We start from the raw sequence: 25,459 nt of genomic DNA, 5'->3' as shown, positions 1-25,459 counted from the left end.
CAGGTTTATTACATCATGTAAGCATCCTATAGTTAAGTTATTGCTGACTCCCCCCTCCTTAGTATTATACAATATGCTAATTGTAGTTTTCTGCTTCCTTAGATAACATTTAACTTAAAACAAGTTACACACAGCTGTGTTTTTAGCTAGAACAATTCAACTTGAAACTTGAAGTGTCGTCAACATGTATAAGATTATGAATGATTTGAAGAAATCTCACTCACTCACTCACTTTCTTAACCGCTTATCCAATTAGGGTCGGGGGTGCTGGACCCTATCCCAACTTTTCGATGGGCGCAAGGCACACAGTAACACCCTGGGCGGGTGCCAGTCCATTGCAGACACACACCCACACACATGCTTCTATAGGGCAATTCAGTGTCTCCAATTAACCTGACTGCATGTTTTTGGACTGTGGGAGGAAACTGGAAACCGGAGCTCTCGGAGGAAACCCACGCAGACATGGGGAGAACAACATGCAAACTCTGCACAGAAAGGACCCGGACCGCCCCACCTGGGGATCGAACCCAGGACCTTCTTGCAGTGAGGCGACAGTGTATCATATCGAGCCACCGTGCTGCTTTAAGAAATCTGCCAGAAATAATAATACTAATTCTGCAACAACAACCTTAATTGAGCAAGATTAGCCATCTCAGCTCTAAAATCATAATGATTTGAAATATATACAGGACAACATGTACTAAAATTTGTGAAAAAAGTGATTAGTGTGAAGTGTCCACTGGGACAAACTATAAAGACTGTTGTATGTACGTAATACCTTACGAAAGGGACTTAAGCAACAGAATAATTAAATTAAATTGTGGTGTAAGTCTCTGTGTGGTGACACACAGAGTCTAGCGCTGATACAGCAGTCCACAGCACAGCTACAATTGAGCCCTGTTGAGCCCTGTTTTCCACATACATGGTAATCTAAGAAATCCTCAGCAACTTAACATGTAATTACAGCATCTTTAGCAAAGTATCCAATACACAAAGCAAAAGGGGTGAAGCTTAACTTTCTGAGATGCTGAGTGGACGAATGAAGAATTTGTACTGTCTGCTTTGGTCAAAATTTTAATTATGTCTTTAAGCGTTGTTTGTTGTTAAAAAAAAAAAAACCTTAATAATTTAAATTCTTATATATGTTTGTTGTTGGTTGTTTGCTGACCACTAGAGTTCCTCCATACCAAACTCTTCAAACCATGTCATAGTTTGTGCACAGGGCCACAGTCATGCTGAAACAAAAAAGAGCCTTCCAAAAACTGTTATGTCTTATGACATATTTTATATATTGGATTATATACTGTACACCGGTTAGAAATAGGTGTGGCTAAACAACATGAACAACATTAAGAGGGGTGTCCACATATTTCTGGTGATAGGATATGTCCTTCATTTTTTTCTATTTTTATTTATGTATTTACCCCAATTGCTTCTAAGGAAGGTATATTTGTCTGACACACATACCCTTTGACGTGTGTGCAGTCCACTGGCCCCTTCTTATTCTTCTTATGAAGACCCCGCCCCTTATTAGTCCGCCCTTTTCCCCAACCAGCAGACTAGTGGAAAAATTCTGCCAATTGTGCACTGCCAATTGTGCCTGCTAGGGGACGCCCAGCCGACTAGTAGCAGAGCTGAGATTTGAACTCAGGAATTTCAGAACCCCAGCGCTTGTGCGCTAGCTAAATATCCCACCGCGCCACAATTTTTTTAAATTCGATTATTTTAAATTAGATGTCATGAACTGAAAATAAAGTTGCACTTTCAACATTGCATGCAGTATATTTGTTTTAATACATTATATTAATAAATTAATACATTATAATTTGCTGTAATGTTTCTTCATTAATTGATTTTCAGTAATTGATTGATCATGATCAGGGCCATAATGGGTCAGGAGTCTACCTGGAAACACCAGGCGCAGGGCGAGAGTACACCCTGGACATGGCACCTACTCTAACTAACTTCTAACATCATGTCACACTGATGTCATGCCTTTAGATTATGTTCCTTAACTGCTTAACTATTAAATTTAATTCAATTAAAGCTATTACAAATAAGACAAAACCCAACATGCCAAGTGTCTGAACCACAATGGAAAAAACAACACTAGGTGAGGTAATGATTAGTATTAGTAGTGGTTGCAGTAGTCGTAGTAGCATTTATATTACATCAACCAAGAACCGAGGGTATGTATTATGGATAGGCAAGTATAAACCACAGAATCTTAGGTGAGAGCTTTATAATAAAAACAATAGGTGATAACAGGTTTAGATGATACAAGGAAACACTGTGTACTGTGCAAAACTGTGGTTACAGAGAGTTTAGAAGTGTTTAGCCACAAAGACTCCAGTAAAAGCAGAAAAAGCAGGAACAACAGTCAACTGTATACAAGATTAAGTTCAGGTTTAAACGTAGGATCTGAAATGATTTAACTCAGATACCTACATGCATAAGTACATATTTTACATGACTGATTCTAATTTATTATAATATGTATAGATAAAAAAACAGACTTTCGTAATAACAAGCAGACATTTCCTTGGCACAGTAAAAGAGGAACTTTACCTTTCAGCACCACTGCTATCCTGTATTTATGTTTCTAGAAAAAGCTACATCCTAAAGCCCTAAAAATACATTTCTTGTCCATGTGGCAATGCGAGAAAGTTCTGAGGCCACCACAATCCACAGACTGGCACTTAAACTTTCACATATGGGCACATATACACATTAGGTATTCTTAGAGTTCCCTAAAAAAAACGTACTGTTACTGAAATGAGCCTGGTCTTAACTGGAGCTCGGGTCCTTTCTGTGTGGAGTTTGCATGTTCTCCCAGGGTCTGCTTGAGTTTCCTCCGGGAGCTCCGGTTTCCTCCCACAGTCCAAAAACATGCAGTCAGGTTAATTAAAGACACTGAATTGCCCTATAGGTGTGTGTGTGTGTATGTGTGTCTGCCCTGTGATGGACTGGTGCCCCATCCAGGGTGTTACTGTGTGCCTTGCACCCATTGAAAAGCTGGGATAGGCTCCAGCAACAACCCTGATTGGATAAGCGGTTAAGAAAGCGAGTGAGTGAGTGAGTAATATCCAACTTAATGGCATTAGCCAAATACAAATGTGATCTTACTTAATAAGTTAGCTTATTAACCTTTAATAACTGCTTTAAGAGCAAGATTAGCAGGGACCAGAGTATCCAGAGAAAACCTAGACTTACATACCAACTACACAAGCCAAATACAATTTTTAGTAACTCTTAGTACCAGTACCAGTAGAAGTAGTATTTAATTAGAGCTGACATCTCAAACTCAGTAGTTTGACTCCCAGCTCTGCTACCTACAGGCCAGGCACCTGGACAATGATTAGCTTGTCTGCTGGTGGGATTGCTAGATGGGATGACTGCTGCAATTACGATCTCTTCTGGCTGAGAATTCGCCTCTTGCAGGGGAAAAGATCAGCAATGAGCAATAAAGGAGAGGGGTGGTGTTAGTTATGGATCTTCTCGGTCAGGAGTGAAGGTCAGCAGCAGTAGAGAAAGCAAAATGTTATCGGGTAATTGGACACAACTAGATGGGGGGGGGGGGGGCTGAAACAATCACCTTTTAACAGCTATAAGGATAAAAGCTCTGAGAATGTGATATGGAGGAAAACGGTGATAAACAAATACTAGTATTAAAAATGTCAATGTAACCAAATTAAAGGTAAGATTTATTATTAGTGAGATGTATGTCAATCTTTTATAGAAAATACACCGATCAGCCATTACATTAAAACCACCTCTTTGTTTCTACACTCACTGTCCATTTTACCAGCTTCACTTACCATATAGAAGCACTTTGTAGTTCTACAGTTACTGACTGTAGTCCATCTGTTTCTCTGCATGCTTTGTTAGCCCCCTTTTATGCTGTTCTTCAAAGGTCAGGACCACCACAGAGCAGGTATTATTTGGGTGGTGGATCATTCTCAGCACTGCAGTGACACTGACATGGTGGTGGTGTGTTAGTTTGTGCTGTGCTGGTATGAGTGGATCAGACACAGCAGCGCTGCTGGAGTGTTTAAATACTGTGTCCACTCACTGTCCACTCTATTAGAAACTCCTACCTAGTTGGTCCACCTTGTAGATGTAAAGTCAGAGCTGATTGCTCATCTATTGCTGCTGTTTGAGTTGATCATCTTCTAGACCTTCATCAGCGGTCGCAGGACGCTGCCCACATGGTGCTGTTGGCTGGATATATTTTTGGTTGGTGGACTATGCTCAGTCCAAAAACTCCATCAGCATTGCTGTGTCTTATCCACTCATACCAGCAAAACACACACTAACACACCACCACCATGTCAGTGTCACTGCAGTGCTGAGAATCATCCAACACCCAAATAATACCTGCTCTGTAGTGGTCCTGTGGGGGTCCTGACCATTGAAGAACAGCATGAAAAATGGCTAACAAAGCATGTAGAGAAACAGATGGACTACAGTCAGTAATTGTAGAACTACAAAGTGCTCTTATATGGTAAGTGGAACTGATAAAATGGACAGTGTTTGTAGAAACAAGGAGATGGTTTTAATGTTATGGTTGGTTGGTGTACAGTATATCAATAGCTTTAACATGGGTTCACCCTGACTTACTACATTGATGCTGCAAGTGTTAATAAAGCAAAGCCTTTAGTGGTAATGTCTCGGGTATTTGGTGTGAAGGTGGCTTTAGGGGACAGTTTGTTTGGGAAGAAAAGTCACTCCCAATAAAACTGTTAGTACAACAAACCTAGAAGCTATCTGCTAAAAGACTACTTTTGGTTCTAAACTGATGTTGTCCTGCAAAAACAATCAACTGGAATGTTCGCCCTTTTACCAGAAACCCACAAACCTAAACTAAGCATTTCATCTCTAGAATTGGTCGGGCAGATGCTGTCAGTAAATTTTGAGAGGTCTTTTAATCAGAGCTCAGACTTGTAAAAGGTGCCCAGGGGAATGAGATAAGACAAACAAAAGACTTGTTCCAGCAAATAGAGAAGGTGACTTGAGGGCATGTTTTACTGCATGTCTCCTTTACTATGTCCTGTTATATGTATAAAGTCTTTTTTGTCATAGCATTGACCTGTATTCTAATATTTTTGTTATATTCTTTAATCAGTTACAGACACAGGACAGGTAATTAGATCTTGCATTAAAACATAAAATAAATCTTAAAATCAAGCACTTACAGGATTCAGGAAGGATGATGAGTCAAATGGTCAAAAATAAGTGTATATCTAAGTGGACACCTATGAGCTTTGTGCACATCACATTTCAAAACCATCGCCAATAACATAGAGGGGGTTCCCATTCATTTTTTACCTTAAAAGCCTTTTATCAGCTGATTGTAACCTACACCTGAATAACTGGGAGAGATTACTAAGCTATTAAAATAATTAAGGTCCTTGTTGTAACACTTGATAGATCATTTTAAAAAATGGCAAAAATAAGACATATGTTATCATATTTAATGCTAAGAGACTCACACATTATCAATACAATGGGTGTGTTTGAAAACCTAGGGAGCTCTCTACATATAAGAGCATTTTATGTCATCTCCCAATGAGTAGGCTGTTCGAAATCCTAGATGCCTTAATATGCTCACTAGTAAGGTATCTTAAAATTTCAACAGTATTTTGATTCAAGAATGAGGGAGCATACGATGCTGCCTTAGCGGTGAAGGCAAGCCCAGCATTCAGTGAGGCACAACTTTTCTTACAGAAAAATAAAAAACATGGCGGACGGTGCGGAGAAACGAACGGAGTTCTTTTCAAACGTAAATAAATTATTATTGATTTTTAATTTGTATAAACTTGTGCAAATGTGATTTATTTGCAAATTCAGGCTTGTCAGTGAATTTAACCGTTTTTTACGAAGGGTACACGAAGGGAGATGTTAGTTGACATGCTAGCGTGTTGTGCCACCCTATCCCATTGGTTTGAATGGCATGAGGCTAACTGTGTTAGCTTAGTTAGCGAAAACTGATGGAATCGCTGCCTAAATAGTGTTCGAATAACCTGCCTTATAAGTCAATGACTTAATAGAATCCTCTCAGGCAGCTGCCTATGTAGGCAGTAAGACAGCAAGGCAGCTCACTAGGTTTTCGAACACACCCTTGTGTGTTTCTGTGTTTCTAGCTGGCTGCCTTGTAGTTTTCTAACATAAGCTTCTAACATAATTGGTGCTGGTCTTACTAGAAATCGTATTACCCTTGTCTTAATCAGTTTACACTGGCTTCATGTTAAATTCCACACTGACTGCAAAGTCTCACTAATTATCTTTAAAGCCCTAAAAAGTTCAGCTTATTGCTGATCTCCTAAAGCAGCATAGACCATTCCAGTTACACCTGCTAAAGAACATACTTGTTCAATCTGATCTGTCAGTAGCTCTTATCAATAAATGCTGATTACTGATTTGGTTCATTAGTTTACATTTGTATCAATGTGGAGCACTTTCAGATTTTGAATGAAATTGAAGCATGTTGTATAAATAGAGACATATTGTAACTACAAGGTGTTTAGTTTAATGAATGGGAGACTTACTTATAGGTTTTCATGTTAGGTTGCACCGCATCAGGGAATCCCAGCATGCCACACACAACTCTGCTTGTATTCAGAGTCCAGCCTTTGTCACAGACCTGCCTCCATCTTCCAGCATGTTTCACTTCCACCACACCCTCCGTCACCAGTGCACGCTTTTTGGTAGCCGTTAAGATCGGTCGCAGACGGACCTCCTCAATCTTTACCTTACTGCCAGACTGAAGAAGTTAAAAAAAAGAAGAAAAAAAAAACATTTTATATTTGAACTTACCAAGAACTTTAGTATGTACACTTATCTGGTATGGAGACTAATTGATTATATGCGGTATTTAAACACCTCACTGTCAATACTAAGAGGGGAATAGAGTCCTGTGATCAGAAAATGTTCAATGATAAAATACTAGAGAAGGATTAACACCTATTGTACATGAAAAAAGAAATATCTTAGCTCTAATTAAGGGCATGTGTTCCTACTAAATAGGCCATAGGTTTGAACAGTATCTAAAAATCCCACTTAACACTGCTGCATCTAATACACTCATATCCGAACAACACCCACTACCTAGTCATTACCATGTTAGTGTCAATGCAGTGCTGAGAATGGTCAACCCCATAACATTATGACCACTGACAGGTGAAGTAAAAAACACTGATTATCTCTTCATCACGACACCTGTTAGTGGGTGGGATATATAAGGCAGCAAGTGAACATTTTATCCTCAAAGTTAATGTGTTAGGAGCAGGAAAAATGGGCAAGCGTAAGCTTAAGGATTTAAGCAAGTCTGACAAGGGCCAAACTGTGATGGCTAGACGACTGGGACAGAGCATCTCCAAAACTGCAGCTCTTGTGGGGTGTTCCTTGTCTGCAGTGGTGTAAGAAAGTAACAGTGGTAAACTGTGACAGGGTCATGGGCAGCCAAAGCTCACTGATGCACGTGGGGAGCAAAGGCTGGCCCGTTTGGTCCGATCCAACAGACGAGCTACTGTCGCTCGAATTGCTGAATAAGTTAACGCTGATTCTGATAGAACAGTGTCAGAATACACAAATGCATCACAGTTTGTTACGTATGGGGCTGCATAGCCACAGACCAGTCAGTTAGGAAGGTGGTCATAATGTTATGCTTGATCATTGTATAGTTGCAATAACTTTGAAACTAATCTAACAATTCTTGTCAATTTTTTGTAATTAAATTTTAGTATATTATAAAGGCATCTGATAATCCAGTGGAATGGCTGAGACATGAAATACTGTCTACAGTAAGATATCTGAGCATGCACAAAATCACTTCTCTGCAAATATTTAAATGATAGCAAACAAAATACATTACAATAGAGACATTCCAGTTCTAATTAGATGTCAAGATTGCATCAGAGGTCATATGATGTGCAGAGACTTGCCAGTGTACCTGACTGCTTACCGGATTTTGTAACCAATGTCTAGAAGACTGACCCTGCCTGGAGAAGTCTTGTGGATGTGCATTGCCATGCATAGAAGTATAACCCCTTGGCCGAGAGTGATCTTGCCATGGGTTTAAGATGGTAACATTGCCTCTGCTGTTTATTGTAGAGCTTCTTCTTGACAGTCCAGGAACTGTTTGGTCGAGCCTTCTCTCAGAACTACATACCACCCCAAGATCTTCAGAGTGCTTACAGTCATGAACTCCCCAACCATTAGACTTGCAGTCTTTCAGAGACTTTTCTGAACCTTGACAGCGCACGTTATCCATCCATATAGGACCTGTGGACATAAGATTGTGTTAAAAGGGTATGAAATTGGTAATATTGCTGGAGTTTTTAAACACCTGACTGTCACTGCTGGACTGAGAATAGTCCACCATCAAAAACATCCAGCCAACAGTGCCACATGGGCAGCGTCCTGTGACCACTGATGAAGGTCTAGAAGATGACCAAACAGCAGCAATAGAAAAGCGATAGTCTCTGACTTAACATCTACAAGGTGGACCAACTAGGTAGGAGTATCTAATAGAGTGGACAGTGAGTGGACACGGTATTTAAAAACTCCAGCAGCGCTGCTGTGTCTGATCCACTCATACCAGCACAACACACACTAACACACCACCATGTCATTGTCACTGCAGTGCTGAGAATGATCCACCACCTAAATAATACCTGCTCTGTAGTGGTCCTGTGGGTGTGCTGACCATTGAAGAACAGAGTAAAAGGAGGTTTAAAAAGCATGCACAGAAACAGATGGACTACAGTAAGTAATTGTAGAACTACAAAGTGCTTCTATATTGTGAGTGGAGCTGATAAAATGTACAGTGAGTATAGAAACAAGAAGGTGGTTTTAATGTTATGGCTGATCAGTGTATGTACTCAGTGACTTCACCGTCATAGACAAAATACTTTTTAAGATGTGAGGTCATGCAGTGGTAATACAAAAACGTGAGACGTGTCATTAAAGCAATAAGTAACAGCAATACTTAGGCATTCAAGGAGAGTTTTCATGAAGCTGTCTGAGCTAATCTGGAGTATTTGCTAGACGGGCAGACTGAAGCCTTTGTTTAGTTTTAATGACAGTGTGTGTTCTCCAACTGGTGTTACACTTGCTTTGGTTTACTGGGGATCTTTATTGCCGCCTTAAATTTAAATTATAGGGCAGGGCAGGTCAACGTAAAGAACTGCAGACCTGGGATTTTGTGCAGCTGTGAAGAAAGTTATGTCTTTAAAGGTTTCCTAAAACCGTATTTTTAAAGCTTATATAGTCAGTCAGGGGCATATAGTTTAGGTTAGGTTTTGCAATTTCAGTTGATTTTTAAAGCTCATTTGCTTTAACTAAAAATGTAAGTCCCACTGACCAGATGTTATTCAGGTGGTGGACAATTCTCAGTACTAAGAGGTAATGACATAGGTAGTTTATGTTGTATAAGTGTAGCAGGTGCATAAACACCTTACTGGGATAAGAATAGTGCTCTAACCAAAAATATAACATAATAGCGGAAGATTAACACAGTGAACATGAAAAAAGAAGATAGCTCTGGTCTCTAACTATACACCTACAACTACTGCTAACAGGGTATGTGTTCCCAATTAAAGAAACCAGTAAATGTAATCAGTTTTTACAAATTACATCCAAATTACTGCATCTGATCATCTCAAACCTGAACTACCATGTCATTAAAGAGATTTTGAATCTCAATGGGACCTCCTGGTTAAATAAAGGTTAAATAAATAAAATAAAAAAATTACTATGTTAGTGTCATAGCAGTCATGAGCATGGTTCACCACTCAAACATTATCTGGTCAATGTGGGTTCTGTGGTACAGGGGGTGACAATGTGTGCAGAGCAACATAGGGCTACAGTCAGCAATTGATAAACAAAGTTCATCTATATTGTAGGAGCAGCTTATTAAATAATCAATAAATAAACACTGATCAGCCACAACATTAAAACCACCTCCTTGTTTCTACACTCACTGTCCATGTTATCAGCTCCACTTATCATATAGAAGCACTTTGTAGTTCTACAATTACTGACTGTCCATCTGTTTCTCTGCATGCTTTGTTAGCCCCCTGTCATGCTGTTCTTCAATGGTCAGGACTCTCCCAGGACCGCTACAGAGTAGGTATTATTTGGTTGGTGGATCATTCTCAGCACTGCAGTGACAATGACATGGTGGTGGTATGTTAGTGTGTGTTGTGCTGGTATGAGTGGATAAGACACAGCAATGATGCTGGAGTTTTTAAACACCCCACTGTCACTGCTGGACTGAGAATAGTCCACCAACCAAAAATATATCCAGCCAACAGTGACCACTGATGAAGGTCTAGAAGATGACCAACTCAAACAGCAGCAATAAATGAGCAATCGTCTCTGATTTTACATCTACAAGGTTAACCAACTAGGTAGGAGTGTCTAATAGAGTGGACAGTGAGTGGCACTGCTGTGTCTTATCCACTCATACCAGCACAACACATACTAACACACCACCACCATGTCAGTGTCACTGCAGTGCTGAGAATGACCCACCACCTAAATAATACCTACTCTGTGGTGGTCCTGTGGGGATCCTGACCATTGAAGAACAGGGTGAAAGTAGGCTAAAAAAGTATGTAGAGAAATAGATAAACTACAGTCAGTAATTGTAACTACAAAGTGCTCCTATATGGTCAGTGGAGCTGATAAAATGGACAGTGAGTGTAGAAACAAGGAGGTGGTTTTAATGTTATGGCTGATCAGTGTATATACTTAATAGGTGTACCTAATAAAGTGTCAGTGTAAACAGGGCTAATCTGAGAATAGTGGATTGTTGTAGCTGCTAAACAACAGCTATCACTGTCCACAGGTTAAACACAGTCATCGTCTTAGATGCTGCCATGCATAAAAGTAGCTTCATGTTTTAAAGTGCTGGCTTTGGAGCCTCCAAGCAATAGAAAGCTCACCTGACCCACATCCCAGCAGCCTCTAATTCTAACACGAATGAAAATTGGAACCTCCTTATTTCATGATTGATAACAGAGATACACAATTCAGTAAGACAAGGCAAATGCTAGCTTTGGTCATTGGAACTCACCTGCTCCCTCTCCATATCTGGCGCTGTGTGCCCATGTGATGGCCCCTCGGTAGCCCAGTTCTTTACAAACCACGTTCGCCAGTTTTATGTCGACCTCGTCATCGCACACAGTTCCCCATGTGTTGTTGTGTAGCACCTCAATGCGGCCCTCGTTCTCTCTGCGCCCGACCCCTGCCAAACGCACCTTTAAAGGAGAACTACTGCCCGGGTTTGGGGGAGAGCGTGGCACTGCGTACGTGCAGACAAGGAGCAGACAGCCCCAATACAGACAAAGAGCCAGTGTCATGTTAGTGGTGAGATAGGACTCCTGGAAAAAAAGGAAAACATATGAAATATACATTCAGATCACAGTGGTTAGCTTACCATACCTTTATTTTAGATGTCATTTATTTGTTTAACATAAATAGCTGTTTACTAGGGTTTTAAATACCTTTAGTCTTGATATACATTTTAATTAGAATTTTGGTTAAATTTTAGTTTATTTGAGCTTTTTATATTACAGTGGTACCTTGTAACTTACGTATCCAAAACTTAAAATCTTTGAAACTCAACGCCCTTCGTCGATAAATTTGTACCCTTAAACTCAACAATTCCCTTAAACTCAACGTGTGTGCGACTGCTGCTTTGTTCAGTGTTTGGCGTGAGTGGTGCGGTATAACGTCATGCAAACATGAGACAAATCTGCATTTGTGTGGAATAACCGTCAAAGTCACTCTGAAAGTGTCCACATTCAGAGTATCTGTGTTTAGCTGTATTTTTCTCTTGTTTCACTTTTAACCTTGTGTTATAACTCGGGGTGCTGAGAAATTGTAAGAATCAGCTTTTCTGAGGGAGTCTAAAACGCTTATTATAAAAAAAAATAAAAATAATGTAACTTAATGTTTTAAAAGAACGACATAAAAACACTAAACTTCTCTTAATTATTACTGCTTATAAGTTCTCTCCTTTAATTATAATGCATAAGAAAACAATAAAGAAGTAAAGGTAAAGGGCAGGTTTTATTGTATTTGTTATTGATTTTTAACTGTTTTTAATTGTATTTTAGTGTTTTTTATATTATATTTGTGTTATTTTTAGTGCATACGTGTCAAAAACAACCCCATTATTTTACATTACCCTAAAATATATGCAGTTCCACGGGCCATGGAACGCATTAACAGGTTTCACCATACATCCTAATGGGAAAAAATACCTTAAAACTCAATGCCTTTTAAACTCAACGCCACTCCCAGAACAAATTGACGTTGAGTTTCAAGGTACTTTAGTTTTAATCATTTTGGTTCTGTTGACAAACTAATGCCCTGTTTTAAAAAAAAATTATTAGATGCAAAATTGCATGCATGGTTATTCGGGTTGTGGTTAGAATCCCATAAAAAAATGACAACAAGGTATCCACATACATGGAGGAAAAACACATGATTACAAAGCATTAGGAAACAATGATTTGGGGTAATGTATAAAATTTGTTTTAGCAGTTTCTTGTTTCATGTATATCATGACAGTTTTGGGACACTTTTTGTGACTAAATTATTGGAACATTCATTTTAAGCTCTTTAATAAATTTAACTTGTGTGTTTTCTGGAACAATGGCAAACCCTGCTGGGTGAAGAATATACTGTAAATTCAGGAGCACTGATTAGACGGCACTAATTAAAAAGACGTGAAACACTGGTGATCTCTTGCCAATTTCAAGATTTTCTGCTAAGGGTAGTTTTTAAGAACCACAAAAAAGCTCTGCTATGACAAAAAGCTGGTACAAAATGGTCCAGCAAGCTTTTATACTGACATGGGATGAGAGGCTGCAATTGTTGGTTGGTTATTTATTTATTTAAGCTTGCTTGACTGTGTAACGTGCCACCCATGTTGCAGCAGTTTCTTATTGATGTCAAAACCTGCAATTAATCATGAACACTGACTAAAAATTAAGTGGCCATGCCACATAGTTCAATGACACTGTATAATTTTTTATTGGGTGCATTCAAACTAGCCATAATTATATAGTCACTGTCAATAATTGTAATCAATCACTTTGCTCTGCAACAAGGTTAATGACTGGTCCTTTTTAGCACCATTAACATGGAGCCTGTTGGGTACAATTGACATACACCAATCAGGTTACCTACAATTTCTCTATATTATTTTTATATAATATTTTTATATATTACAGAGTAAAAATGCACATTTCTTGAATATTCATAGCAATAAAACATTAACAATTGGGTTTATCACAGGAGCATTCCTCAGATACGGTTTATTTCACATTAAACATAATACACTGGTGGCCAATTTCGAGATTTTCTGCTAGGGGTAGTTTTTATGGATGGTCAGGTGTAATTCAAGAACCACAAAAACAGCTCTGCTAAAATAAACGCTGGTACAAAATGGTTGACATTGTCCACAGTCCAGCAAGCTTTTATACTACCATGGGGTATATTACAGAGTTAAAAATGCACATTTCTTGAATATTTATAGCAAAAAAACATTAACAATTGGGTTTATCTCAAGAGTATTCCTCAGATCATGTTTATTTAACTATTATTTAACCACAGATGCTTCCTAGAGTTAGAAAAATTCTGCAGCAACCTTTAGTAACTAATGTAGTAAATTAATATCCAAAAATACAATAAAACACAATGCAGTAGTTGGCTTTATCTGAATGTGAATTTGGTTAATGCACATACATCTGGTATATAAAACTGTTCAATAACAGAATCAAATAAAAATAATTCTAGCTAATAATGATGCTGCAATCATTTTATCCTTCAAGAATCACCACAAGTCTGAAGGTAAATGAAACAACTCACAAAAAAGGTAACACACAGTAATCAATCCTTGCAGTGGCCAGATATTATTAAATGCCTATATATAGTAGAAAACATTCTACCTTCCGTTCTTCCAGCTATTAGCAGCTCTAGTACATGTGCAAAGCCAATTAACAAACTGTCTAAGAAAGTGATAAACTTTTTGGATTCTGACCAAAATAATCATAATAAAAAAAATAATCATGTGTAATAAAAATTCAGCACAATAAATATTTTTTCCTTTTATTTAGTGCAACAGATATACGAGAAAAAAGTTAACTGGAAATGTTTACTTACCTGTTTGGCACTGGAGTTACATCCGTCCCTAGTCAGGAGAAAGTGGATGAATGAAGAAGTGCACTAACGTATACTAACTCACTCACTCACTCGCTCAGTCACTCACTCAGTCCTTTTTCCTCCCTCTCTAACTCCTTCCCTCCCTCCCTTAATCACTCTATGACCCTCCTTCATGCTTTAAAAGCTGCATACACACATGTAATGGACAGTTGCAATGATTTCTGCAATCAAGCACTTTGAAGGATTTGAGATTTCGTGTAGTTTTATTGAGAAAATGTAATCTGCTGAATCAAAACTTTACATAAATCAACCTAAACACTTAATTTAACTATGTAAATATAAAACATGACCTTCTGATTCCGTGTTAGTGATTATGATTGGATATGGCTTGTGAATATTTGTTCCTACATAAATAGTGTTAGTCTGACAATTATAAATTACACAAAATAGTGATTTAGAAGGAAAACTCAAACTTTTGTCATGGTCAGATGGTCAGATGTAATTCTAGGGCGGCACGGTGGCTCGGTGGGTAGCACTGTCGCCTCACAGCAAGAAGGTCCTGGGTTCGATCCTCAGGCGGGCGGTCCGGGTCCTTTCTGTGCGGAGTTTGCATGTTCTCCCCGTGTCTGCGTGGGTTTTCTCTGGGAGCTCCGGTTTCCTCCCACAGTCCAAAAACATGCAGTCAGGTTAATTGGAGACACTGAATTGCCCTACAGGTGAATGGGTGTGTGTATGTGTGTGTGTGTGTATGTGTGTCTGCCCTGCGAGGGACTGGCGCCCCGTCTAGGGTGTTACTGTGTGCCTTGCACCCACTGAAAAGCTGGGATAGGCTTCAGCACCCCCCCCCCCCTCCCCCCACGACCTTAATTGGATAAGCGGTTAAGAAACCCTTGTATTGTGTTAGAAAGCTGCCCACATCTTTAGTGTTAGCGGGTCAAATTTGACCCGATTTAAATCAGCCTGAAAATACTCAAAAACAATAGTTATCATCCAATTTTGTTTCTCACCTCATAGCTAACTTAGTTTGTATTTAAATCCATGTAAACACTGTTTTCAATTTTATTTTTTTGGCTCCATAAACTTTTCATCTCACAATATACCACTCATTTTCAATAAAAAAAAACCTGTTTAAATTCACTATAGTGAATTTCCTATAGTGAAGAAACAATGTAAGGATATTATCTGAGTCTAATAGACTAATATCAGAGCACACTGAGCAAAAATTGCTTTTTTTTTTTTTTATCTAAACATTATTATCTATAGTGACATCAGTGCTGCAACGGGTCAATTTTGACCCGTATAGATTTTTCCCCTTTTTCATAAAACTTTATTTTACTCAGAACAGCAGGTGTAAATTGAAAATTAAACTATAAATTGAACATTGAAAAACAATATTTTGTGTGTGTGCATGTGTGTGTGTTGTTTACATGCATATATCACAGTATGTGATTGTTTTAGTGTGCTCCTTGCAGATGTGTTTCTTACATGTGTGGCAAGTGGTGCTAGTTTTTCTGTCCTTGTTGAAGGGGCAGGACTGGCACTTCTTTCTCTTGTTCCCCCTGGCATCGCATGTCTGGTTCCTTGTGCAGGATGCTGGTGTGGGTGTAGTCTGAAGCTCTCTCACCAAATTGACAGAGGCTTGGGTTCGGGGCAGCCGCTGGCGTCTTTCAATGTGGGGATATACCAGAGTCCTCCCCAACTCCTCCAGAAAAAGCCTCCTTTTGAAGGTTTTTCTGATGTTCCATCCAGGATTTATTTCCGTCCACACCAAAAATGCGGTGTATGCAGAAACATACAATATATTATAAAAGACTGCCATTGGCCACCTTTTTGTCTTTTGCTTGCATGTGTATGTGCCAGTGACCTAATCCAGGATCATATCTGGCTTTTTGTCCTCCCTACTGCTCACAGCAGCATCCTTGTGGAGAGTGGACATCACAATGACATTTCTGGGGGTTTTTTGGACAGTTTGACACAATTGTGGTTCTCTCTAAGAATGCAAACTTCGAGGAGAGAGGTGCCCTGTCCTTTGTTCCAAGAAGTGCTAGAGGAAGCTCAGGTTTGTTTTTCCTGACCGTTCCCACCATGGTCAGCTTCTTCTTCAGCAGTTCTTGGTCATAGAACGTGAAGAAATTATCGCATGTTATATTGTGCCCCTGAAGACCATTTGTCATGACTTGGACCACTTGCTTGTGTGTCTGTGTGTATGTGTGTGTGTGTGTGTGTGTGTGTGTGTATGTGTGTGGTGGGGCAAATTGAGCCATATTTGATCCACAGAGCAACCCACATCTTTTATGTGATAGACGCAACAGCCAGTATTCTATGCCGGGTAATATTTTACCCATAACACCACAAATGTCACTTTTTTTATTAGAGACATTCAGAATGGACTAAAATTATGAAAATTTCTTTTGTCGTGTTAAAATAGCTGTTTCTGAGGATATCATGAAATCTTGTTCCAATACAAAAAAGCAAAGGGAACTTTTTACATACCTGAACTTAAAAACGGGTCAAATTTGACCCAAACACAACATAAGGGTTAAGAAAGTGAGTGAGTGAGTGAGATGTAATCAAAAAGCATGTCTGTTCTTTTTAAGAATGTCCAGTTAAGAGCTTTACATCACCATGGACTCAGAGGCTGACGCACAAGAAAGAAGCAGCTGCTATATTTTGCCATGTAATTAGCAACAGACTTTAATTGAACATTAACATGCAACTTATATACTACCACAGGGTTCCAATTTCCAGCTGTGCTATTGGCCGGCCGGGTGTCTACATAAAGACATGATTGGCTATGTCTGGGGTGGGGGTGGTCCCACGATGGATTAGCATCCTCTTTGGAGTGTGTTACTGCATTGCGTGCAGTGGTTCATTGGAAACTGGACACACCACGACCCTGATTTGGATAAATCAGTGGTTGAACATGATAAGGTGCTAATTTTAAAGCACCTTGCTTAAATGTGGACAGTGACACCCTCTCCTTAGAAAATGTTATTTATCTTAATGAATCATTTAATAAAGCAAGCAACCAAGTAATAAAATAGCTTTGCTTTTATGTTATTTAGGATTTACTGACTTGTTGGCCCAAAACTAATGTTTTTAAAAAATAATAGCATATAGAAGCACTGTAAACATTGATACAGTATCATATACACCGATCAGGCATAACATTAAAACCACCTGCTTGTTTCTACACTCACTGTCCATTGTATCAGCTCCACTTACCATATAGAAGCACTTTGTAGTTCTACAATTACTGATTGTAGCCCATCTGTTTCTCTACATACCTCCACAGCGCCCCATGGGCAGCGTCCTGTGACCACTGATAAAGGTCTAGAAGATTACCAACTCAAACAGCAGCAATAGATGAGTGATCGTCTCTGACTTTACATCTACAAGGTGGACCAACTAGGTAGGAGTGTCTAATAGAGTGGACAAAGAGTGGACACGGTATTTAAAAACTCCAGCAGCGCTGCTGTGTCTGATCCACTCATACCAGCACAAAACACACTAACACACCACCACCATGTCAGTGTCACTGCAGTGCTGAGAATCATCCATTACCTAAATAATACCTGCTCTGTGGGGGTCCTGACCATTGCTTCTATACGGTAAGTGGAGCTGATAAAATGGACAGTGAGTGTAGAAACAAGGAGGTGGTTTTAATGTTATGGCTGATCAGTGTATACAGTATCATATATTAAATTAAGTGATCAACTTTTTGGAATGGATGGCTAAATTAAAATGAAATGTAGAACTTAGTTTTTTAGGGTATTTATTCTTTTTAAACGTTGCAGGTTACTCATGAGACCTATAAATAATGTTTATTGCATATTATGGGGACTCTATTTTAAACCCCCATAAAATGTAGTCTGTATTTTAAAATCCCATGATATGTATTCTGTATTTTAAAATTGCTTCTGTTTGATAACTGATATCTGATAACTGATGCTTAAGGATTTGAAGAAGTTAATGTCCTCTAAACACTTGTTTTCCTACTCTTGTTTAACAGATATTTTTCACTTTTATTTAGCAAATAGCCTAGGCTATTTATATATGAAAGGTTTATGGCTAAATGCTGCAAGGCTGTTGTTGTTAAAGTGTATTTCAGGTTTACAGAAAACCTCAGAAGGACTCATTTAGAAAGGCCAGTGTACCCATGGTAATCGCATTCCATCATCTCATGCAAGGTGGGTGTAGTAAAGTCAACATTTTTTACTGTAAAGTCTAAGTTCTTTCTCTGAGAAAAAAACATTAAAGAGAAGCACAAAAATATAGCAATCCACAAAAACAGTTCATTATGTGTAATATAAATTTGGATCGCATTTTTGCCCAGAACTACCAATTTACCTGTTTGTGAGGCAAGGTTTGTGTGACTGAATGCTTAAATGCGTATCCCTCCCTTTTGGGTAAACCAACACAGGAAGACAGAGCTCCCATTAGTTCGCCTTAATCAAAGGGAAATCCTTTTTTTATGAGCAGGGACGTGTAAGAGCCAAAAATAAACAAAAAGGAACCTCAGATTAGCATGTTATGAAGAGACCATGGCAAATACGTATTCATACGTAATGTGATTCCACCTACACAAATAAACCACAGAGCAGATTACAGGAGCTGTGCTTTTTTTTTTTTTTGAGGATAACACAGTGGACGTTACAGTGATTAAATCTATGGCTAAGAAACTGATGACATGATGTATCAAGGTGCATTATGTGCACAGACATTACCAGCTTATTTGTAGGTGATTGCACAAGTGTACGTGTGGAAGGGGCTCAGGAATAAACTACAGCCACAAACTGAGCTTATAAGAGGTACTGCTGTGGTGCACTGCGGCCTCCGCCTCTGTAATTACCCTCCAATGCCTGGATCAGCCCATAGCCACAATTTTCAGTCCTGTGAAATAAATACATGCTCTCCAGCAATAAACAACTGGCCTAAAAATTATAGCACCTCCTCCTGTTCACTCCCTCTTTATGCTATGGTAGGAATTTTGTAAAAGGAAAATGAAACAGCCACAAGGGCTAAAAGGTGTATTCTCTCTCTCTCTCTCTCTCTCTTTGTCTATATACAGGTCCTTCTCAAAAAATTAGCATATTGTGATAAATTTCATTATTTTCCATAATGTAATGATAAAAATTAAACTTTCATATATTTTAGATTCATTGCACACCAACTGAAATATTTCAGGTCTTTTATTGTTTTAATACTGATGATTTTGGCATACAGCTCATGAAAACCCAAAATTCCTATCTCAAAAAATTAGCATATCATGAAAAGGTTCTCTAAACGAGCTATTAACCTAATCATCTGAATCAACGAATTAACTCTAAACACCTGCAAAAGATTCCTGAGGCTTTTAAAAACTCCCAGCCTGGTTCATTACTCAAAACTGCAATCATGGGTAAGACTGCCGACCTGACTGCTGTCCAGAAGGCCATCATTGACACCCTCAAGCAAGAGGGTAAGACACAGAAAGAAATTTCTGAACGAATAGGCTGTTCCCAGAGTGCTGTATCAAGGCACCTCAGTGGGAAGTCTGTGGGAAGGAAAAAGTGTGGCAGAAAACGCTGCACAACGAGAAGAGGTGACCGGACCCTGAGGAAGATTGTGGAGAAGGGCCGATTCCAGACCTTGGGGGACCTGCGGAAGCAGTGGACTGAGTCTGGAGTAGAAACATCCAGAGCCACCGTGCACAGGCGTGTGCAGGAAATGGGCTACAGGTGCCGCATTCCCCAGGTCAAGCCACTTTTGAACCAGAAACAGCGGCAGAAGCGCCTGACCTGGGCTACAGAGAAGCAGCACTGGACTGTTGCTCAGTGGTCCAAAGTACTGTTTTCGGAAATCAAGGTGCCAGAGTCTGGAGGAAGACTGGGGAGAAGGAAATGCCAAAATGCCTGAAGTCCAGTGTCAAGTTCCCACAGTCAGTGATGGTCTGGGGTGCCATGTCAGCTGCTGGTGTTGGTCCACTGTGTTTTATCAAGGGCAGGGTCAATGCAGCTAGCTATCAGGAGATTTTGGAGCACTTCATGCTTCCATCTGCTGAAAAGCTTTATGGAGATGAAGATTTCATTTTTCAGCACGACCTGGCACCTGCTCACAGTGCCAAAACCACTGGTGAATGGTTTACTGACCATGGTATTACTGTGCTCAATTGGCCTGCCAACTCTCCTGACCTGAACCCCATAGAGAATCTGTGGGATATTGTGAAGAGAAAGTTGAGAGACACAAGACCCAACACTCTGGATGAGCTTAAGGCCGCTATCGAAGCATCCTGGGCCTCCATAACACCTCAGCAGTGCCACAGGCTGATTGCCTCCATGCCATGCCGCATTGAAGCAGTCATTTCTGCAAAAGGATTCCCGACCAAGTATTGAGTGCATAACTGAACATAATTATTTGAAGGTTGACTTTTTTTGTATTAAAAACACTTTTCTTTTATTGGTCGGATGAAATATGCTAATTTTTTGAGATAGGAATTTTGGGTTTTCATGAGCTGTATGCCAAAATCATCAGTATTAAAACAATAAAAGACCTGAAATATTTCAGTTGGTGTGCAATGAATCTAAAATATATGAAAGTTTAATTTTTATCATTACATTATGGAAAATAATGAACTTTATCACAATATGCTAATTTTTTGAGAAGGACCTGTATATATATATACACCGATCAGCCATAACATTAAAACCACCTCCTTGTTTCTACACTCACTGTCCATTTTATCAGCTCCAATTACCATATAGAAGCACGTTGTAGCTCTACAATTACTGACTGTAGTCCATCTGTTTCCCTACATATTTTTTTAGCCTGCTCTCACCCTGTTCTTCAATGGTCAGGACCCCCACAGGACCACTACAGAGCAGGTATTATTTAGGTGGTGGATCATTCTCAGCACTGCAGTGACAATGACATGGTGGTGGTGTGTTAGTGTGTGTTGTGCTGGTATGAGTGGATCAGACACAGCAGCGCTGCTGGAGTTTTTAAACACATCACTGTTACTGCTGGACTGAGAATAATCCACCAACCAAAAATATCCAGCCAACAGTGCTCCATGGGCAGCGTCCTGTGACCACTGATGAAGGTCTAGAAGATGACCAACTCAAACACCTGCAATAGATGAGCGATCGTCTCTGACTTTACATCGACAAGGTGGACCAACTAGGTAGGAGTGTCTAATAGAGTGGACAGTGAGTGGACACGGTATTTAAAAACTCCAGCATCACTGCTGTGTCTGATCCACTCATACCAGGACAACACACACTAACACACCACCACCATGTCAGTGTCACTGCAGTGCTGAGAATGATCCACCACCTAAATAATACCTGTACTGTGGTGGTCCTGGGAGAGTCCTGACCATTGAAGAACAGGGTGAAAGCAGGCTAAAAAAGTATGCAGAGAAACAGATGAACTACAGTCAGTAATTGTAGAACTACAAAGTGCATCTATATGGTAAGTGAAGCTGATAAAATGGACAGTGAATGTAGAAACAAGGAGGTGGTTTTAATGTTATGCCTGAGAGAGAGAGAGAGATCTGAATCCAGAGAAAATTAAGAAATTAAGGTATTAAAGTTTGCCACCAAAATTAGTGTTATGCAATAATTCGGCATAACTAATTTTGTCATATCCAGTAAAAGACTTCACTTTGACTTTGAAAAGCTTTTGAACCCCTTACCCACAGAAAGTATAGAGGTGGGAGCATCATGATATGGGGCTGCATCTCTGTCACAGTATTGAAGCATTTCTCATTATTAAACAAAACATAACTGGATCAATATACTGGGACATATTTAAGGAAATTGTAGATTTATTGGTGGCACAGTGGCTCAGTGGGTAGCACTGTCACCTCACAGCAAACAGTCCCTGAGTTCGTTCCCCAGGTGGGGCGGTCCAGGTCCTTTCTGTGTGGAGTTTGCATGTTGTCCCCGTGTCTGTGTGGGTTTTAGCCGGGTGCTCCGGTTTCCTCCCACAGTCCAAAGACATGCAAGTGAGGTGAATTGGAGATACAAAATTGTCCATGATTGTGTTTGGTGTTAAAACTTGTGAACTGATGAACCTTGTGTAATGAGTAACTATCGTTTCTGTCATGAATGTAACCAAAGTGTAAAACATGACGTTAAAATCCTAATAAACAAACAAACAAACAAACATTGACTTATTAGCCAGGAAGCTCAACATGGGAATTTCAGCAAGCCAACCAAAATGACTGTGTACCTGTGATAAAAATAAACAAACACATATTACGTAAACTAATAACACAAACAATTGTATTTTATTGTATATATTGTACACACTAATTAGTAGGGATGTAACAATTCACCACAAGATATTTTATTATAGTTTTTTCTTATAGTTATTAACCGATTCAAAAATTCCACGATTCAAATCAATTTGACATGTATAATGAATCGATATTCACTTTAAACAGCAGAGGGCACTAGCGCTATACATCTTACCTGGTTGACGTCACTGGCGTTATACACCTGGTTGCCAAATTCGGGTTTTTTCAGCCAAATCGGGCTTAATTCAAAATTGTTTTGCATAGTTTGTACCTACCTCAGAAATAAAAGGGCATTCATTATTTAGATAAATAAAAGATCAGCACAAATACAGTATTTTATTATTATTATTATTATTATTTTAAGAGGAATAATAAAAGGAAACTTTGTCATAATTTGTCTTCAATTTCAGTTTAAAAAATCGGGAAAAAATCGTATCGTGAACCCAGTATCAAGAATCGCATCGCGGTTAGAGTGTATCGTTACATCCCTACTAATTAGACATTTACTCAGACTGAAAATGTGAATCTCTGAAAAAGTCATATGTTCCAATTTATTTTAATTTAAGAATGAAAGTCTTGATCTTTTTAAGACTAAATGCAACTTTTAAACATTCACAGTATATTGTTAATCATTTATGCACAATTAAAAGGGACTTCAAAGAGAACCTTAGAGGTGCATGAAGCTGCTCTTGTTTTAAATAGTGACTGGATTTGTCACAATGTGTAAAAAAATACATTAATTAATTAGATATGTAATCAAAGTAAACTAATATATAGTGGTTAAGGTACTGGACTAGTAATTGAAAGGTCGCTGGTTCAGGCCCCACCTCTGCCAGGTTGCCAATGTTGGGCCCTTGGGCAAGGCCCTTAACCCTCAATTGCTTAGACAATATACTGTCACAGTACTGTAAGTCGTTTTGGTATGTCTGAGAATTGAGAAACATGTACCACGTATCATTGTACACTGTATAGCAGATGGCATATGGGAGGGTGGAAGTGAACATTTATGTTCTAGTGTGTATGTGTATATACATTTTTGAATCTTCAGTGTCATCCCACTGAGACCACACACATTAACTCTCTAGTCTCTTTTTGTTATCAATGGACATTTTTAAACAATACACCAAAAACCTCAAACCACTGACCTAAAGTCATAACAGCAGTCTGGTGCTCATGTGAACGCACACGTTTAAAAATTATAGGTGGCTGAATCCATTTGGGATGTTCGAGGTAGTGCATGAGACATTCTTTCCCACAGATACATTTTTCACATACACATTTGGTGGGGCTGCTTGTTTGGCTTGTGTAACATTCCAGTGGTCTCCCACAGCATCCTTTTATATATCAGAGATGACAGAGAAGAATCTCCTTGTGTAAGGATTAGCATCTGCAATTAGCACTGAACAGCAGGAATCACTCAGGCCAAAATTACAGAGCCTGAAACAGGCTGAGCAGTAGTGACTATACAGTATATGCAAACAGTAGTTTAAAAGTACTGCTCAAGTCAGAGCAATATCTCCCCCTGGTGGTCAGCTTGGAATTTACACACATTCCCATGTATTTGTACACTGTATTTTCACGAAACCTATTAATCACCAAGTCTACTTTAACGTAATGTATGTATGCATATGTATGTATTGGGTCCCTCTCTTACATTTACATTTTCAGCATTTAGCAGACGCTTTTATCCAAAGTGACTTAGACAATGAGCTGAACACGATGAGCAATTGAGGGTTAAGTGCCTTGCTCAGGGACCCAACAGTGGCAACTTGGTGGTGGCGGGGCTTGAGCCGGTGTTACGGAGAATTCAGTTCCCCCTGTTTCCCCTTTAACGCGCATGTGCAAAAATCATGACGTTTTTTTCAGTCGCTTCGTTGAGCGTCGGTTTATTTGGAATATGTGTTTATAGCGGTATGTTCTTTTCACATTTCATGTTGTATGTTAGGTAGTTTGTGATTAAATACATACTTTAAAGTACTGAGTGAACTACTGTCAGAGGTTTTATTGCTCCACCGCAAGTCAGAGGTTTTCACACTGCTGTCTTCAGCCTTGCTGTCAATCAACTAGAATTAACGTGTCAGATTTATTTGTAAATAAATCCTAATACAGGACATGCTCTTATTCACACACTAGTTTAAGGTTATTCATCTCAGCTGCACTACCATTTACTTTCAAGAATAGTTTCATTTATGGTGATCTCTCTCGTTCATTTAAACTTCACAAACTGCATCCATGTGATTTTAAAATTAACAAACAGTATGTAGAACAAGTTTAACCTATAGATCAGTCCATTATACTAACAACACAGGGGGGAACACATTTACCTGGAGACCTGGGGAATATGGTTCCCCACATGTATATTACTGTGTGTGTAATTATAAAACACTACAGTGATGCTGGTGATGTTAACTGTTGTTATTATGTAGAACAAGTTTAACCTATAGATCAATCCATTATACTAACAACACAGGGGGGAACACATTTACCTGGAGACCTGGGGAATATGGTTCCCCACATGTATATTACTGTGTGTGTAATTATAAAACACTACAGTGATGCTGGTGATGTTAACTGTTGTTATTATGTAGAACAAGTTTAACCTATAGATCAATCCATTATACTAAAACACAGGGGGGAACACATTTACCTGGAGACCTGGAAAAAATGGTTCCCCACATGTATATCACTGTGTGTGTAATTATAAAACACTACAGTGATGCTGGTGATGTATTTAACTGTTGTTATTATGTAGAACAAGTTTAACCTATAGACCAGTCCATTATACTAACAACACAGGGGGGAACACATTTACCTGGAGACCTGGAAAAAATGGTTCCCCACATGTATATCACTGTGTGTGTAATTATAAAACACTACAGTGATGCTGGTGATGTATTTAACTGTTGTTATTATGTAGAACAAGTTTAACCTATAGATCAGTCCATTATACTAACAACACAGGGGGGAACAGATTTACCTGGAGACCTGGGGAATATGGTT

The 25,459-nt window shown here is 39.1% G+C and overlaps 1 protein-coding gene across 1 annotated transcript in view; it reads right to left on the bottom strand.

Moving 5' to 3' along the window:
• Positions 1–11,366, bottom strand: part of loxl4 (lysyl oxidase-like 4) — a 43,844-nt gene extending 32,478 nt beyond the window's left edge. Inside the window, exons 1-3 of the mRNA XM_062995183.1 lie at positions 11,081–11,366; positions 7,964–8,283; positions 6,549–6,763 (exon numbers count right to left, since the gene is read on the bottom strand). Of these exons, the coding sequence (XP_062851253.1) occupies positions 6,549–6,763; positions 7,964–8,283; positions 11,081–11,366 (821 nt within the window). The remainder of the gene's footprint in view (positions 1–6,548; positions 6,764–7,963; positions 8,284–11,080) is intronic.
• Between the last annotated feature and the right edge of the window lie 14,093 nt (positions 11,367–25,459).

Source organism: Trichomycterus rosablanca, chromosome 5, assembly GCF_030014385.1.
Source record: "Trichomycterus rosablanca isolate fTriRos1 chromosome 5, fTriRos1.hap1, whole genome shotgun sequence".
NCBI lineage: Eukaryota > Metazoa > Chordata > Actinopteri > Siluriformes > Trichomycteridae > Trichomycterus > Trichomycterus rosablanca.
Note: the sequence above shows the minus strand (reverse complement) of the source record. Positions and strands in the feature narration are given on the sequence as shown.